Source organism: Dicentrarchus labrax, unplaced genomic scaffold, assembly GCF_905237075.1.
Source record: "Dicentrarchus labrax unplaced genomic scaffold, dlabrax2021, whole genome shotgun sequence".
Lineage (NCBI taxonomy): Eukaryota > Metazoa > Chordata > Actinopteri > Moronidae > Dicentrarchus > Dicentrarchus labrax.
In genome coordinates this window covers 16967438-16984765 of record NW_026136711.1, presented here as the reverse complement: position 1 = coordinate 16984765, position 17328 = coordinate 16967438, and the positions used below count along the sequence as shown (strand labels likewise).

The window sequence follows — 17328 nt, the reverse complement described above, 5'->3', positions numbered from 1 at the left end:
TGTGCTGACTGCATCAGGCTCATTGTCTGCGATTGGAGCTCGATATGTTCTACAATGCTGGGCTCCTTCGAAAGCGCCTGCCTCAACCACCACCAGAAAGAAGCGGCACTGCATTGAGCTGACCACTGTACTCCCATTCATTCCCATTCCCATGAGACAAAGATATGATTTTTGGAAAAGCAATCACATTAGATATGATTAGATCAGGTCACAACTGCCACCCAAGCTCAGTGGACGGGTGGATGGGTAAAATCTATCATGAGGTAGCACTACAAACACTATATGCTGTGTCTCAGGTTCAGATACTTCAGCAGTACATATTCCACACCCTCAGGACACGCTTAAACATGCATGAGTGAAGAGCACATTTTAGTGTGTTCTTCCTCTGGCCACGCTCTGTGAGAGGCAGAATAAGAGAAAGAGTTTGCTAACAGGCTCCTGCAAAACAGTGAGATAAATATCAGGCCTCAGGTATGTGCTGCTGCCTGTAAACTGCTCAAGCACAGGCAAATATATAAATGCATTCAAGAAAGGCGGCAATCAGACATGCTCATACAACCACACCCTCCAACATGTACTTATATGAGCCTGGAGATGAGTGTATATCTGATGCACATCCTCTGAATGTGTGTTTAACTCATGTTTGACCACATTCATATGACACTTCTTGTTACCTTTTATAGTAACTCATATCTACAAATACAGTTCCTTACACATCGCTGATCACATTTAAATTGCATAAGTAGAAGATAAAGGTATGTTTCGTTTTCAGTTCCCTCCAGAAACTCCTACACTCTGTGTACGGTCTCTGCTCTTCTGTCCTCTCCTCCCTCTTGCTCTTTTTAGAGAAGATGCTGTTCAGATGTCATATAAACATTGGATTAAATTTGCATCACTCAGATCCACCTGTTTACTCAATCCAGACAGTTTGTCAACTCAGGTTGGGTGGACGGTTATAAAAGACAGTCTAAAACCTGTTCAGACCAACCACCAAAGCCGGTTTACCTCATGTCACTGACACCGTGTCAGGTAGCATGTGTGACATTTAGCCTTTCTTGCTTTTGAACTGAACACGAGGCTGCACACATGCAGCCCTGCTTCCTTGTTTGTACACAGCGGGGGCCTCCTATCACGAGTCGTCCCACATGAATGAGTCAAAAGGAAGATGAAGCAAGCAATGAGGTCTGATCTCTACTTCCTGACGCTATATAACTGGCTATATAACAGTGACCTCAATGTAACCTGCGAGCTAAGGTCAAACTGTTATCAGTACACACACCCAAACACCATTCACATACAGCCAACAAGCTGTTAAAGCGATGTGCGGTTGTGTGTAGAGGTAGGACTGGTTTGAGTGTGAAGTGAGGGGCCTGAAACAGGGGCAAAAGGGCTGATTTTTCCCTGTTTTCAGGATCAGAGATGAGGATTCTCCATCTTGTTTTCTACCCATGCAGGAGTGTGTGCTTTTTTTAAAATCCTCATACTGTACAAAAATGTGTGTGTGTGTGTGTGTGTGTGTGTGTGTGTGTGTGTGTGTGTGTGTGTGTGTGGGGGGATGACTGTGAGAGAGAAAACTACAGTATTCCCACATTCAAAGTGGGTTTAAAGTAAAGCTAGGACTCAGCACTTTAAGCAAGTCTCTCTAAGCCTATGCATATGTGCTGCAACAACACTGGGAGAAAATGGGAGAAATCTCCACCAGAGCAGCTTTAATGCTGGGAATAGCTAAAATAGAATTGGTGCATCCACATAGCAACTGGGGGGGGGGAGAACACCGTGTCCTCACACACATTCACACAGAAGAAAAGAGGATAGAGAGCGAGAGGCTGCTTGTGACTGTGGGTAAGTGATGCAGATTCAGCTGAGAAGAAGTGATGAATGGCTTCATTAAAACGGTATTAGCAGAGGTGTGAACCCCGAATGGTGAGTGCCAGCATGCAGTGATTGCCCAGTTCCAACACACACACACACACACATAAACTTGTCACAACACTGAAATTCTTTCTTTGATTTCCAACACAACCAGCCCACCCCTCTTGCTACTCATTTACAGTGTTTGATGCTGATGCAAGTTTAAAATGCAACCTCTGGCTTTTCAAATATCGAGCTTAAAAACATCCATAACAAGCCAAATTATTTTCAAGAAACAACACAAACAATTCTGAATTTCCTTTAATCAAAACCGCGACTCCCTTCACCACCCCGCAGCCAGAGGGAGATGAGGAAACAGCAGTGACACCATGGAAAAAGAAAGCGTTGAAAGGGAGGAATAAAGGAGGCGGAGGAGAGCAAATAAGGACTGCGAAGCAAGAAAGCAAAAGAGAAGAAAAACCTGAAAAGACCATGGTCTGGAATCAAAGTGTGTGTGTGTGTGTGTGTGTGTGTGTGTGTGTGTGTGTGTGTGTGTGTGTGTGTGTGTGTGTGTGTGTGTGTGTGTGTGTGTGTGTGTGATATAGTGGTAACCTGATTAGCCAGACCCTACAGGGGAGACAAATCTACATTATTCTTTCTCATTTTCCCTCGGCTTCTCACAAACCCAGAAAAATGGGGGCAATTCAGTTACCCTAGCAACCAACTCTGCCTATGTGCAAAGAGAGGCTGCTGATGGAGGGGGGAGGAAAGAGGAAGAGAGAGAGAGAGAGATGGGGAGTGAAAAGGCTAAAACAAGTGCATACTGTACTCACACACATATCGCATTAAGCAGATGGATCAGATCAGTGTAGTATGGTCTAGCAGAAGTGGGGTTTATTCCCTCCTTTATACCTCTCTTCTACTCAGGTCTCCTCTTGCACATTTTGCAGATCCCTCCTCCTTTTTTCCTCTCCTTTTTTCTTTCCTCTTTCTGGAGCCCCTTTTCCCTCCTTGGTCAGACTCCCTTTTTTCTCCTCTTGCTCTCAGGCCACGTATGAGGGCTGTTCAAACACAACCTGTTTCCTCTGGCGTCCCCCGGGAGCATTATCCAACCTTTCTACTGTTGTGTTTTCTCTCCTTCCCTTCTTTCTGCCTCCCTCCTATTTATTTACAGCTGGATGTCTGTTCTGCTATTGATTGTTTTACAGAGGATATGAGTGGGCTTTGTCTCTGCCCTGCTTGGATTTATATAGATCGCTCTTAAAGATGTTCTCACGCATGCACGCCCGCACGCACGCACACACATACCCTCTCTCTCATTGTGAGTCAGTGTCCGGTGTAGAGGCTTGTGCATGCAAGCACAATATGTGTGTGTGTCACATATGGTGAAATAATGAAGTGATGATTATTGGTTTAAGCTGCCATGGGAGGCGTGTCGAAAATGTGTGTGTCACATTTCATCACAACTGACAAACATCACGGGAGAGAAAAAAGAGTGAGACAGAAAGAGAGAGAGTGAGAGAGAAGGAGTGAGAGAAACAGAGTTTGAGTTGAAGACCAGCAGTTCTTTTCACAATGGTCTGATTGTCCATTGGATGTAGGCTGACAGAAAGAAAAAGATTGAAAAAGAGGGAGAGGGAGTATGGGATTGACAGACAAGAGTGTGTATGTGTGTGAGTGTGTGTGTGGGGGTAGGCCAGAGCAAGACTCTGCTTTCTACATTTTTACAAGCCCTCACCGGTTGCTCTGCTGTTGCCGTGTGTGTGTGTGAAATTTGAATGAATGAGACACCAAAACAAGGGTCAAGGCCTCTGGGTCAACTATGGTTAGGTCACACACACACGCGCGCACACACACACACACACACACACACACACACACACACACGGGCAATCTTAACATTATGAGGTGGTTGGACTCGAGATCACACGAGAATCCATCTCACCCGCATTCAACCAATGTGTTTGTGGTCTAACTGCATGCTACCGGACTAATCAGCATCAACTAAGGAAGTACTGACAGCTACTATGGTGGAGGTAATAGAGGTTAGTGTAGATGCTGCTAGCGCCAGTTATCTCATAAACTGTTTGCTTTGATCTGATTGGTTGGAGCCTGTGATAGACAATAATAGACAATAATAGACAGGTGGTTCATCCAATCACCTGCCAAGTATATTTTTGAAAGTGCCTGCCCTTTTCCAAACTGTTTCCAACAATGACTTCCCAGATGGTTCTGTGTAACAAACCATCCGTCGCAGTAAGGTTAAGGCAATGTGACCACATTATAACTGAAACAATTTTGATAAACAATTTGTTAATCTTGTAGGCAAGCATCCCAAAATCTACTGGTTCCAGTTTATAAAATGTGAATATTTTTACATTATAATATTTTCTTAGTCCTAGTCTATGTTGGTAAACTGAATATCTGTTTTGTTAACTGTGTCAACTTGGACTTTGGGAAACCTTTTGGGCATTTTTCCCTATTTTCTGACAGTTTATGGACCAAATTATCTTATCTTAAGAAAAGAATCAGCCAAATAACTGATAATGAAAACATTAGTTGCAACTGTAATATACTGTGAGATGATATGACCAAGATAACTAGGCCTTTAATATCTCTGGTTAAATAAACATATATACAAGTGTATTGACTCAAATCACTGTATCAAATTCACTAAGTGATCAAATCATAGTATAATCCAGAAACCTTCCGACCCGGTTATTTTATCTATGGAAAGGCTTGTCAACTAAATCTCTAAATGTAATCATATTTAAATTAAACTTACAAGGATGAAAGATTTTATCCATATAGCCAAACCCTATTCACACACAAATACGTAAACATGGCACCGTAGTAACATCTGCCCCACCACAACTTTGCTCACCTTCACCATCACACAGAAGCCAACTGTCTGAGTGGAATAATACGGTTGACATTATGCAAAACCCCAAAGCAGGTAACAAATAAGTCAGCCAAGTGTGTGTGTGTGTGTGTGTGTGTGTGTGTGTGTGTGTGTGTGTGTGTGCGCACATGTGAACCTGATTTGCATACCCAGTCAATGGGTTGCCTCTTGTAGTGTCACATGATTAAGGCATCACATTTATTCATGCAAAGCGCGCGCGCACGCGCACACACACACACACACACACACACGTACACACACACACGCACACACACCTGAAAAGAGGGAGGGGAGATTTGAACCAATCCCAACATGCCTCAGTGCTGAAGGCCTAGTAAAGGGGTGGCAGCCAGAGTGTTAGGATTAGCCAACCAGGGCAGACGGAACATCTGTTGCCCAATCAGAGCATCTGGAACATCTGGCACCAATGAACAGCAGTCATCTAGCAGCTGAACTCTGACCTTACCCACTTGTCTTCGCCAGCTGCCTTTTTCTTCCCCATGTTTATTTCTTTTTTTCCCCCCCATTTATTCTCCAGCAATCTCAATCTATTCCTTAATCTTTCTGGCACTGATGAGCTGCTTGTCTAAAAAGGTCTGATACACTGAGTGTCGATGCCTGGACCGGTTCATCTGCATATCATGGTGACAGGAGACATTCCTCTTTTATCTCTCAGCTATCAACTCTATCCAGAATGGAGGAGGGCAGACAGGGATGGATTAACCATCTCAATCCAAATCACAATACCACACTCACTGACTAAGCAGCAGCGCTCTGATATGTGGATGTGTGTGCACTGTGCAACTACGCACTTACACTGTTGGTAAATTTATCTCTGTGTGTTTTCTCTCAGATGCCGCAGCAGCCCTGAAGTAAATTGTCATATCGAATACTGAAGAATACGGAACGGAATAGGTATATAAGGGAACAGAAAATCAATGAGTGTTTTCAGCCACGTCGCGTCTGGTGCTGACACAGCACAAGGCAACGGCGATCACACACACACACACACACACACACACACACACACACACACACACACACACACACACACACACACACGACGGTGGGACGCCCGGTATGGAACACATTGTTCTATTCTAACTTATCAAAGGGAATAGAAGATTTTCACTCTTTAAAAAAAAACCCTACCTTTATCTCTCGGTTCCCTTCTATTCTGAGAGATGAGAGTGTGCTGACTGCAGAGCTAAAAATCAGTGTGTGTGTGTGTGTGCGTGCGTGTGTGTGCGCGTGATGTGAAAGGCAGTTGATTCCTTTGCTCAGGCACAAAGCCATGGGCCCAAACAGGAAGCTTCACACACTCCCTGTACGACTCCTGAACCTCAGTTTCACACAAACATCCTTCCTGACTGATTATTTTAAGCTCTGTTAGCAATTTTAATTCAGCTCACACAGGTCCAGGACCACCACCCTTTTCCACTTCATCACACACTCTGACAGACATCCACACACTTGTACGGTGAGAAAACTGCACTGTTAAGAGCTGTGTGATTGACTTGTGGTCGGTAAACCATTGGACTCAATACAATCCAGCCCTAATTGACAGTGTTGTTAAAAAAAGATCACACACACAACAACTTAAACTACCACTAATTGATTAGCTTAAAAGAGGTCTTCCCACATCCATCCACCCACATGTGATGTTTCGTGAAGGCAACAGCAGCAAATGGGTCAGTGTTACAATAACAAAATCTGGCTCTCACTGTTTCATAGTTGTTAATAAAAGAGACAGACCCTCACTGCAATTCATGTCAGAGGACCCCTCTGCAATATCCCTGCTCCTCCTGATCAAACATGCATCAATCAACCACATCGCACACACACACACAAAAAAGAAATATTCAACCGTGGCATAGAGCCTCACACACACACACATACAGTCACAGACCCACAATCCTGCCTACAGACAAACCTCTTGCTGTGTCACCACCTTTTCCATTGTGTGCTAGTGAAAGCACCCATTTATCTTAAATCATATGTTTCTCTGGCTGCCTTGTAAACAGGCAGCTTAGTAATGTACACGTAGGCAGACACACGGTTTCAGTTTATGGCCACAGGCACTCATCCCTCTTCAGGGAGGTGGATCGACATCGTATCTGCAGAGCTGAATGAGTTTATAGGCCAGTCTGGAAAATTATAATAGTCTACATCTGTTTGGAGATGCAGCCTATGTAGACCTCTTTGTCTGTGAGTAGTTAGTGTGAAGATCAATAAAGGTTATTCAGAACATCATCAGCTTGGATGACCATATATACCCTGTAAAACCACCATAATCAATACGTTTTATCAGTGGCAGCTGTGGCAGTTATTTGCAATAGCAGCCACTTATTAACATTCCCAGATGTGTAAAACACAGACTGCTGACACGGTGAGCCAAAATGCATGTGAAAAATGAAACATCTGTCAAATGTTTTTAAAGACTCAGCACTCCCTAATTTTCCTCTGAAATGTTTCCCATTGCCTGAATCAAAGCTTTCCTTTTTGTTAAATAGTATTGGGAACTTGCTGACTCGTAACCCAGAGATGGCGATAGCTGCTGAATGTACTCAGTGCACGTCTATATCTGGATAATGCGATGGAGCTCTAATAGTGACAAAGCTCAGGGCAATTTGGAGTCTTTTTAAAAGCAAAGTAGCTTTCTGGATTCAATTCCGAATAAATGCTCTGTGAAATACAAAGTAGGTGATAAGCTCATTCCTTAACTCCATTTCAGCACTGTGTGTAACCATTCACATCTTTGTTAGAACATTCCTATCCTTCTTTTAATGCATCTCACTCTCTCTTTTTCGTAAAATGCTTAATTTTTCTCTCCCTTTTACTCCATCTCAGTCACCCTCTCTCTCTTGCATACACACACACCCTTTTCCTGAGCAGTAGGAACATTCCTTGAGTCAGCCCATATTAGAGTATCAGCACTCTGCCTCTGAGAAATAACACAGACTGAGAGAAGGATGGCGGTATTCAAGCACGTGTGTGTGTGTGTGTGTGTGTGTGTGTGTGTGTGTGGTATTTATAAAGGCAATATTCTTCAGCTCGCATGTCAACAGGTGAGATGACAGTGTCCATAACATCCACATTAGTAATTGCTTCACCACAACTCAACAGTTTTTTCCATCACAAAAGGTAGACAAAATAACAGAGACATAATGAATGACAGGGCATGTTATGTATGTATGCATGTCAGCACTTGATATTTGTGTTTTCAAACTTTAAAAATATAAAGCAATATGTGAGCTCCATTGTAAGAGGCCGCATTCTGGCTACACAGTTTTGAATGTAGTACAATGGTACTACAGTCGAGTATGATAGTGTTGCGTCAGTGGCCAAACTGGAGGTGCATCAGCCAAACAACATGATGGTAGTTAACACGCTAGGTGGAGGGTCTTGACAACAATGTGGACAAATGCATTCATCAAATGCTTGACTTACTTTGTCCACCCCTTGTCTGTGTTAATCTGTGCTCGTTTGCATCATCTTCCTCTCCTGCTGCAGAGATGTCTGAATGTAAGCCATGGGAGGATTTACATGCATCTCCCCAATGGCGCTGCAGTGTATGGCTGCAGCATGACAAGACTATTCCTGTTGCCTGATTACAGTAGATCACACAGGTTTGATTCCTCAGCTAGCTGGACTGCAATCGCAGACCTATTAAAGAATTGGGGAACAAGACTGACATGTGTTAGCAAATACAGGGAGACTGAGACGCAACATGTAGGTGCCTCATGTATTGTTGCTTGATACCCTCCATTAGAGAATCTCTAACAGCAGTGTACAGGGTAATGACAGACTGTCTGTGTCTCCCAGAGAAGGCAGACTGCTGGGAATGTCACAGCAGACACACAGCACCTGGAGACGCCTCTACACATACGGGAAAACACACACACACACACACACACACACACACACACACACACACACACACACACACACACCTTAAACAGTTATGTGGATGCACAGGTTGATCCTTTCATCTCTTCATTTTCAGATAGGGAAGATGGTATGTGGAAAAACGTGCAGACAGAGTGAGGAACGGAGAGATAGCTCAACACAGCTGTTCGCCAGGGAGCAGCGAAGTAACTGACGGGAGGAATCGATGCAGAGGGTCGATGGACAAACATTAAGTCCACAAGCTGACAAACACAGCAGACAGTCCTCACAATGCAGCATGGACAGGCTGCCAAGCATAAACAGCAGCCTACTAGGACACTGACACAACAATGCTAATGTCACTGTGACAGCTAAAGGAGTTTGCACTCAGGCAGGTAAACAAGAGGCAGGTAAACAAGAGGAACTGGTTAATAAGAGGTGTCAAACAGTGAGTTAAGTCAAGTTACCGTGGTCTTTTCATTAGTTTAACTGACAGGACTGCCTGTTCTAGACCGAATAAAGCCCATATTTGGGGTGAATGTACAGACAAGTGACAAATGAAAAAGGAAAAACTGGAGTGGCGAAGCAAAACAAAACAGATGCATCCATAAAGGGCACAAGGGGGTCATCGAAAGGTTTGTTACAAGTTTGAAAGTCAGTCAATCATATGATGTGGCTTTCTCAATAGTTTTGGTTGAATGGTGTTCATCCTCCGGTTCAGTTCCAGAAACTTGCTGAATTTATGCCATGAGCCACTGAAGCCATTTCTAATTTCACTAAGACTGTGTTTCCTTTATTGTGTCACCCATCTGTTTATTAACACCAGAAATTCCAGTTTCACAGAAATGTATGATAACACTCTCCACAACCGCTTTGCTTGTCACTGACTTGCCGCTCTACTCTGCAAAGTTGCAGGAGGTGGCAGATCCACGGGAGAGGAGGAGGGCCACAGGGTGTCAGCTTGAGAGACAAGGCTGGGACGATGTGTTGTTCTTAAACGGACACCAGTAGTGGGTGTGATCAGGAAGGTGGTGGCCTGTTGTATCTGGTGATCTGGCACTGCAGCAGCAGTGGAAACATGCTGTTCATGAGGAGGGCAATATCCTGTCCCCTATCTCTTCCACATCCCTCTCCCCTCTTCCTGCCACCTCTGTTTTCCGTCTTCTCCCGCAAAGCCCACATGCCACCAACCTAAACCTATAGATCTGATCAGCAGTCACTGCCACTGCTCCAGCTGAATACAGTGCGCCTGCCTGACGACAAAAACATACCACACACACACACCAATCGGCCAGTAAACAGTTAACATCTGAACGCCCCTTTCTAACCACTACAATCTGCTCTCCCACCCCTGCTGCTCTCTCATGTCCTTGATCATCGACAGGGGCGACACCAGTGAACTGCGATCAATGGACAAGCCTTTGCACAAATGGATCATTTAATTGTAATCTACGTTAAAAAGGCACGCACACACACACACTTGCAGCATTTAACGGACGACAGTGCACACCACCACCAGCAGCAGACATGCAGGAGACACAGAGGGAGAGAGAAAACGCCCTGCCTTGTTCCATGTCGAAACCCCAACCCTCTGGCTAGTCTATGCAGCTCACACACACACACACACACACACACACAGACACACACAGACACACACAGACACACACAGACACACAAGCTTTTCTTTAGAGACCATATAGAGGCCACATCTGGACAACACTGATTTCTGAGCGGGGTTTTTTCTGTCTTTGTTGGCCATCTGCGTGCTGCGTTAAAGGCGAGCGATCACACGCTTGTAGACACGCTGATCATGATGTTCCATTTATGATCGCGGTTATTGATATATTATCGATCTGCCACGTCCGCATGATGACAATTAACCTTCATATATGATCGGAGAAATACAAAAAGGCCAAGCGTACCCCCTTTTTTAATTTTTTTTTTACGCCTGATGGGAGAGGAGGTGAGGGTACAGAAAACAACGCAGTCAGCCAAGTCAAGGAAAACACACCATACAGTCAGAAAGCACACATTGAACGCCACATCGCTTTAGCTTGTGCTAAACGTGAACAAGCGAAGAGCTTTTTGTTTTAAAAAAGAAAAAGTTTTACCTTTAACTTGAGTTTCATATTCGGCCACTATCTCCTTGTCCTTTCGGAATTTCGCCGGAGACGTCATGGCTGAGTTTGGAGATCAAACCACTTGCCCTCGTCGCGAAGTCAATTTTGTCTCGATCAATCAATAAAATCAGCAGTAGAGGAGTCGGGGGGAGGAAAATGACACTATATGGAGCAGGGGTTTTTAAAAAAAGAAAGAAAAAAGAGAGCCCAGATGAGAGATGGCAGCTCCTCAGTGTGCCAGCGGATGTGTATTGTCTCCCTGGCTGTGTTCACTCCGGGCGCATTGTGAGTTTGGCGCTGCTGCTGCTGCTGCTGTGGCTGTATGTTCCCATCCGCCGCCGCGCCTCACCGCCTCCTCAAAACCGGTTATGGTGCAAACAACTTCAAGTGAAAGGAGATTCATTCCCCTCTTGAAAAAAAAAAAAAAAAAACAGTGATAGCTCGTCAGTCGGCACTTCCAAAAGTTTTTTATTTTATTTTTTTAGATGCCCTGAGCGGATATCGGCCACGCAGCTGCCCGTCCGCCTGTCTAAACTAAACTGCTCTCCTCTTGCCCCCCTACCACCCCCCTGAAGTGAGAGAGAGAGGGAGAGAGAGGGAGAGAGAGAGAGAGAGAGAGAGAGAGAGAGAGAGAGAGAGAGGAGGAGGAGGAGGAGGAGGAGGAGGAGGAACCGAGTGGAGATGGAGGGGCAGCCCTAATGCGCAGGACAGGCAAGGACGCGCACATGGACATTCATTTGGGTGAATAAACCACAAGCATGTAACTGCGTGCTGCATGTAACAGGTCCCAGATAGGTGATTTTAACCAGGTGATTACATCGCTTAAAGATTCATTAAAAATGTATGGAAATGACCTTACTCAAATAGCAGTATTTAGGATGCTAGGCCAGCTGCAATGTGCAGATAGAAGTAAGCAAAAGTGGGTTTAATAGCCACTTCATATGTAATTTCAGTGTGACCATCGACAGGAGACAAGATATCTTTAGTGTGGACTAACGTTATGTGAGTATTTACTTTACAAAACAGCACATTATCAACTGCAGCTAGGATATGTGGCTATGTTAGCCCCAAAATTGGCCAGAAAGTCCGACCATAGCTTTTATCCTGATAGCAAGCCATTCCTAAATTCTTCACTATTTGCACTCATTAATGATATTATTGACACAACGTGAACGTATTAACATTGTCTTATATTTCGACGGGAACATTTTCTCAACATAAATTGTAGTGATTTAAGCTGTCTATTTATAAGGAAACTCCTCACAAATGTCGACGCATCAACTGTTTTAAGGACAGCCCCGCTTCACTTCATAGGACCAGAGATATGCTTCCCACACCGCTATTGGTGAAACGGGATTTGATTGACATGAGACCCGACCAATCCGCTCCCAGAACTCGTTAACGTGGGCTTGTCAACTGTAATTCGTAGCCAATTAGATCCAGACTTCGTATTGAAGTTGACCAATGGCGTCGGCTATTACGGAATGTATCCAATCAGATTAAAGTGTAGGGTCTTTTAAAGATAGTTTCAGGAAGTGCCGTTAAATACCAGGAAGTTGTAAACAAAGCTGACAGCTATTTAGTTAGCTGTTAACTACATCTGAATGGATGGTGAGCCAGTTGTGTAAAACAGGATAGTGATTCGCCGATATCGTGTATTTATCCATAATACAGCTAGTCATTTCCTTTTGTTTAGAGATAGTTTGGAGGAAATATATAATTTTCCGTGCGTTTGTTCAACCAGCTAACGTTAGCTGCCTTCCGTTGTGTCGTTAGGGAAAGGCTAACGTTTGCACAAGGACGTTGGAGCTAGCGTCAACGCTTGCGGAGTTCAAGTGTTAGACTCCCGACCTGAACGGACAGTGAGCTACATCAGTGCCCGGTCCTCGTCTTGTGCTGCATTTGCTGTCTGAGGACAGAAAGAGCGAGAGGAGAACAATGTCTACATCCAACGCTAATTTCAAAAACAAGTGTGTGACCCAGGTGAACTGCATATTCTGTGACAGTCTGCTCTGTACGAGAGGAATGAAAGCAGTGCTTCTCGCAGACACTGAGGTTGAGCTTTTTTCGACTGATATACCTCCCAATAGGTAAGTGCTAATCTAGTTAGCAGTGCTGCTAGCCTTTGTTTATGTCTGCTGCTGTTGCCAGGGCAAGGTGGACTTACTACGTCTAAATGACAGATGATTATCTAAACGATCATTTAATGGGAAGAGGGCCACAACATTGACACACGTACTATGATGAATATGGTTTGTTGCATAAAAATGTGAAGTTGATGCTGGTTTTAACCTTTCATGGCTGTGTTTGTTTCTCATTACACCCCCCCCAAAGAACTGTTGACTTTGTGGCCAGCTGCTACTCTACTGAAAGCTGCAAATGCAAACTGAGAGACATCGCTTGTCTCAAGTGGTATGTAAAGATCTTCATTAGCCTGCAGGCTTTGCTTTACCAAGACCATCTGCTGATGTGACATGTTAATAGGAAACACCACCATCACAGTTAGTGCAGTAAACGGATAGGCCCTAGCCATATAGCTAGTTTTTAATGGTATACACCTGTAGAGTTGCAACTACGATTATTGTCTTTATTTATATGACTATTATCTTCTTGATTTAATCAGTTGGTCTATTAAACATCAGAAAATGGGGGGGGGGATGCCATCCACAGTATGGCAGTAAATCTTCGTATCTCTTGTATTTTGTCTGGCCAGCGGTCCAAAATCCAAAGATATTTAATTTATAGTGATATAAAACTGAGAAAAGCAGCACAGAATGAGAATATTTGGTGTTTCTACATGAAAAACGTCTGAAATGACTATCCAGTTATAATAATAGTTGCCCATTCATTTTCTGCTGATGATAACAGAATGACATTTGAGTAAAAGCGTCAGCTTTATACGCTAGTAAAAATTCTGACATTTAATACATTGGTATTTATTTCTATTATTAACCTAAAGGAGAGTTTGGTGCTACAGTGAGGCTTTATGGAGCCTCTTTTGTATTCCCATGGCTTTGTTGTTGTACACAGGGCAAAAAACAAACATCTGTTAGATAATAGACATCCACTAGTGGAGTTAGCACTTTTCAGAAGTGCCCCCAGTAAAGTGCTGACACACATTTCTTCTTTATTCTCTCTCCCTCCCTCTGCCAGTGGTAATGTTGTGGGCTATCATGTTGTGGCCCCCTGTAAACCCTGCCTGCTTTCCTGTAACAACGGCCATTTCTGGATGTTCAATAGCGACGCTGTATCTACTCTCAACAGACTGGATGCAACAGGTCAGTGTAAGCCCCCCTCGATAAGATTGGAATTCTTTGCAATTTCACTCCATTAGATATATTTCATAAGCCTTTGTCACCCTCCAATGTATCTGCAGGTCTGAATCTGCTCCTGTGGGGTGATCTTCCTGAGCTGGATGATAGTGAGAATGAAGAATCAGAAAGCCCATCAGAGGAGGAGTGTATTAGGTAGAAAGGGAAATGGACAATGTGACAGACCTGGAACGCCAACATTTAAGAGGTGGACCTAAAAGAGTGTACAAACCATGTTTGAGATAAGAGAGAGAAGAGAAACCTCAAAGGGTAATTTAACACTGAATCAAATAGGGCAGAAAAGTGCTGCTGTAGTGCTTTGCATGGGTTAAAAACTTCTGTGCATCTGGCCACACCCCAATCAGTGATGTCACAGCAGGTGCTTTGCCTTTTATATAGGGAGAAGAACACCTGCTGTGACATCACTGATTGAGGCGTGGCCAGAAACACAACGGGCTCCAAAGTTTGAACCCACAGAGGACAATGCACCGAACGATTTTGGCCCTACTAATTTAGTGTTGAATTACTCTTTAACCTGTGACCATGCCTTCCCCCCCAATCACTTTTCACTGTTAAAAGCACAGACACACACACTGTCACACATATATTCTTTTCTCTCTTTTTCTCTTTTTTTGTACATTTGCGGGGGCTATTCAAAACACACGCGGCTGAAGTAAATTAAAAATAAGAGAAGACTAGACTTCTTAATCTAGTGCATTCTCCATTTCATCAGAGTCTCCACTGACCTCTTTGTTTTGATGAGCCTCATGAGATGTTGAGAGTGTGGTGTGATAAGTCAGTGGGACTTACCAGTGAATGTTGCGCTTTTTCACACTGTTTATGTCCAATTGTCTGATAAGTTGACCACAGTTCACCAACCTCCGTTTTAATGGCAGTTATAATCTGTACATTGAATATGCTGTACTAAGCAAACAATCCCATTAACATGTGTCATGTCTTAAAGGCTTATATGCTCTCTGTGTGGCTGGGTGCTGACTGAAAGCTTGGGTGCTTTTTGAATCCCATGTATTGGAGAAATAGCACAATTATTGAATTAGATATATATATATATATATATATATCTGAGTTTCTTGCTTTTTAGGGGCGTATTTGAATTAGGTTACCGTACGATCTGACGTTCTATCAGTGATGCGTTTTGATATGCTAATACAGTGTTTGTTACACACCTGACAGCAACAGTATGTGTTTAACACCCAGATGAATTTGACTGTAGCAGTATCTGATACTAACATACTAACTTATGCATAGGGTGTGCTTCCACAAAGGCCTGGAGCAGCTGAATTTTTAAAGTTTAGGTGTTTTGTTAGGAGCTTAAATCAAGTAATATATTCCCAGATTGATGATATAGAATAAGATAAAATAGGGAATTAACTAAAGGTGCAATTTTGCAGCTCTCCTTAACTCTTCAATGTGGATCATAACATGGATTTCTGTGTCCATGCTCTGTTTTTGTTGCATTACTGTTCAGTTTTATGTAGCAGCATAACTGTAGCACCTGCAGAGAAGAAAAAATAAACTCCAAAGAATCATGGAACATATCAGTATTGAACTTATGGCCTGGCTACCCCTCTAAAAAAGACGAGATAATGTAATTTTGAGCATTTCACATTTTTAAGTAAGCTCAAGTCAGTGGAGCTGAGCATAAAACTCTCAACCCCTCAGTATTCTATTGACCTCACTGATGCTGTGATCGTTGACAATTAACCTTTTGTTAAGCTGTGGACTCGGGGGTTGACGCTGTATGTTAGTTAGTCATAGTCGACTGACCAGGGCTTCTCTGCAGCCTCTTGTGCCAGACACAAGCTTCAACCTCCTCCAGTCACAAGGGACTAAACTCAAGTCAGTCCTTTTTTGGCAGTGCCATCCTTCTGCTCTTGTTCTTGTTTCACTGCTGTGCCCTGCTGATACTATGATCCTGTCTTAAAGCAACAGTCTTTCTGTGAGTGAATGAGATTTGCCTGTATTGTGGGCAAACATTGTTGGAGAAGCTAACACAGAATGTCACATCTTACCTGAAGGAAAAGGATAAAGGAAGTAGGTCTTTAACTGTAATTAGGCCTCTATGTTTATCTATGCTATAGCATTTAGTTATGGAACAATAGAGGAACACATAGAGGAGGAAATCTTTGTCCAGATCTTCACATCCTTCACCTTAAAGTTATAACTGACAGTCTGCTACACTTGCACACCAAATACTGTGTATGTGGTAAACTAATAGGATACAGCGCATCAGCTATGTATTTATTAAATCCACAAACCAAATATCTATAACCACATACTTCCTTTTTGTTTACAAGCTTTGTTTACAAATGCATTGGTTTGTACTGTATCGTGCTATAGTACTTATGTTTTCGTTCATGTATTTAATATTTCATTTGTGATGTAGTGCTTTGTTTTATACGTTACAGATCTGGATGTGTACGGTTTTACCTCAAGAAGGTATCACTTGCGAGCTTCCTCTGGCTAGGACAATTGTCAAATGATAATCAAAAAAAACAAATTATTTAAATGGCTGTTTCTGACGTGAATAACTTTGATTAACATGCCCTGCTGAAAAATGTATATTTTGGAATTGCACTGAAACTGCATTGGTAGTTTGAAAAGATGATTTGTTGTTTTGTATGCTTGTTAAATTAATAAACTTTTTTTTTTCCAAAATATCTTAAATGCCCAGTAGCTCTCATTTATCTTTTACCCCCCCCCAATTTTGGTTGACATTAGCTTCTACCCCCCTCCCCCAAAAGTTATGAACAATTGATGTTACATGACCCGTACACTGACGTTGCACAACAGAATGTTTTGGAAATGTTCTCAGAAAATATATTTGAATGCTTTTTTCTTGTTTTAATTGTTCCTCAACACACAAGATCCTGTTATGTGAATAAGAGAATGTCAGTACAAAATGCTCAAACTGTTGCTGTTGTAATGTGGTATATTGTACTTGGCTTTCCACATCCAACATCATTGACACATGACCCTGAGTTCTCTTTAATTTACTGTACACTAATGACTGCCAAAACTGATAGTGATTTATTTTAAATAGTCGAGTCAGTTTTATTTATAGTCACAAGTTTGTCTCGAAGGGTTTCTCAAATTGTACAACATATATCACCCCCTAACCTTAGACTGTCGGGACAGATAAGGAAAAACAGAATCCCATTACCGGGTAAAAGTGGAGACTTAACAGTATATGTATAAGTATATAGTAAAGTTACTAAGTGTAATTAATACAACA

At 42.8% G+C, this 17328-nt stretch overlaps 2 protein-coding genes across 4 annotated transcripts in view; one reads left to right on the top strand and one right to left on the bottom strand.

Annotated features, from left to right (window-relative positions):
- The window catches only part of srgap2 (SLIT-ROBO Rho GTPase activating protein 2), a 54784-nt gene extending 43444 nt beyond the window's left edge, over window positions 1-11340 (bottom strand). For 2 of the 3 annotated variants that reach the window (XM_051416082.1, XM_051416083.1), the window contains exon 1: window positions 10753-11337. In XM_051416082.1, the coding sequence (XP_051272042.1) occupies window positions 10753-10819 (67 nt within the window). In that variant the 5' untranslated portion in view covers window positions 10820-11337. Of the gene's footprint in view, window positions 1-10752 lie in introns of all 3 variants that reach the window. The other variant, XM_051416085.1, reaches the window with a different exon arrangement.
- A 139-nt stretch (window positions 11341-11479) lies between these two features.
- fam72a (family with sequence similarity 72 member A) lies at window positions 11480-16753 on the top strand. The gene is made up of 4 exons (XM_051416091.1): window positions 11480-12851; window positions 13096-13173; window positions 13915-14039; window positions 14138-16753. Exons 1-4 carry the CDS (start codon window positions 12700-12702, stop codon window positions 14230-14232), a joined length of 450 nt encoding a protein of 149 aa, XP_051272051.1. The 5' UTR covers window positions 11480-12699; the 3' UTR covers window positions 14233-16753.
- Window positions 16754-17328: the final 575 nt, after the last annotated feature.

Coding starts and splice junctions, on each gene's coding strand:
- fam72a (XM_051416091.1), top strand. CDS start 12,700: ATGTCTACATCCAACGCTAATTTCAAAAACAAGTGTGTGACCCAGGTG. Junction 13,174..13,914: donor GACATCGCTTGTCTCAAGTG/GTATGTAAAGAT, acceptor TCCCTCTGCCAG/TGGTAATGTTGTGGGCTATC. Junction 14,040..14,137: donor CAACAGACTGGATGCAACAG/GTCAGTGTAAGC, acceptor ATGTATCTGCAG/GTCTGAATCTGCTCCTGTGG.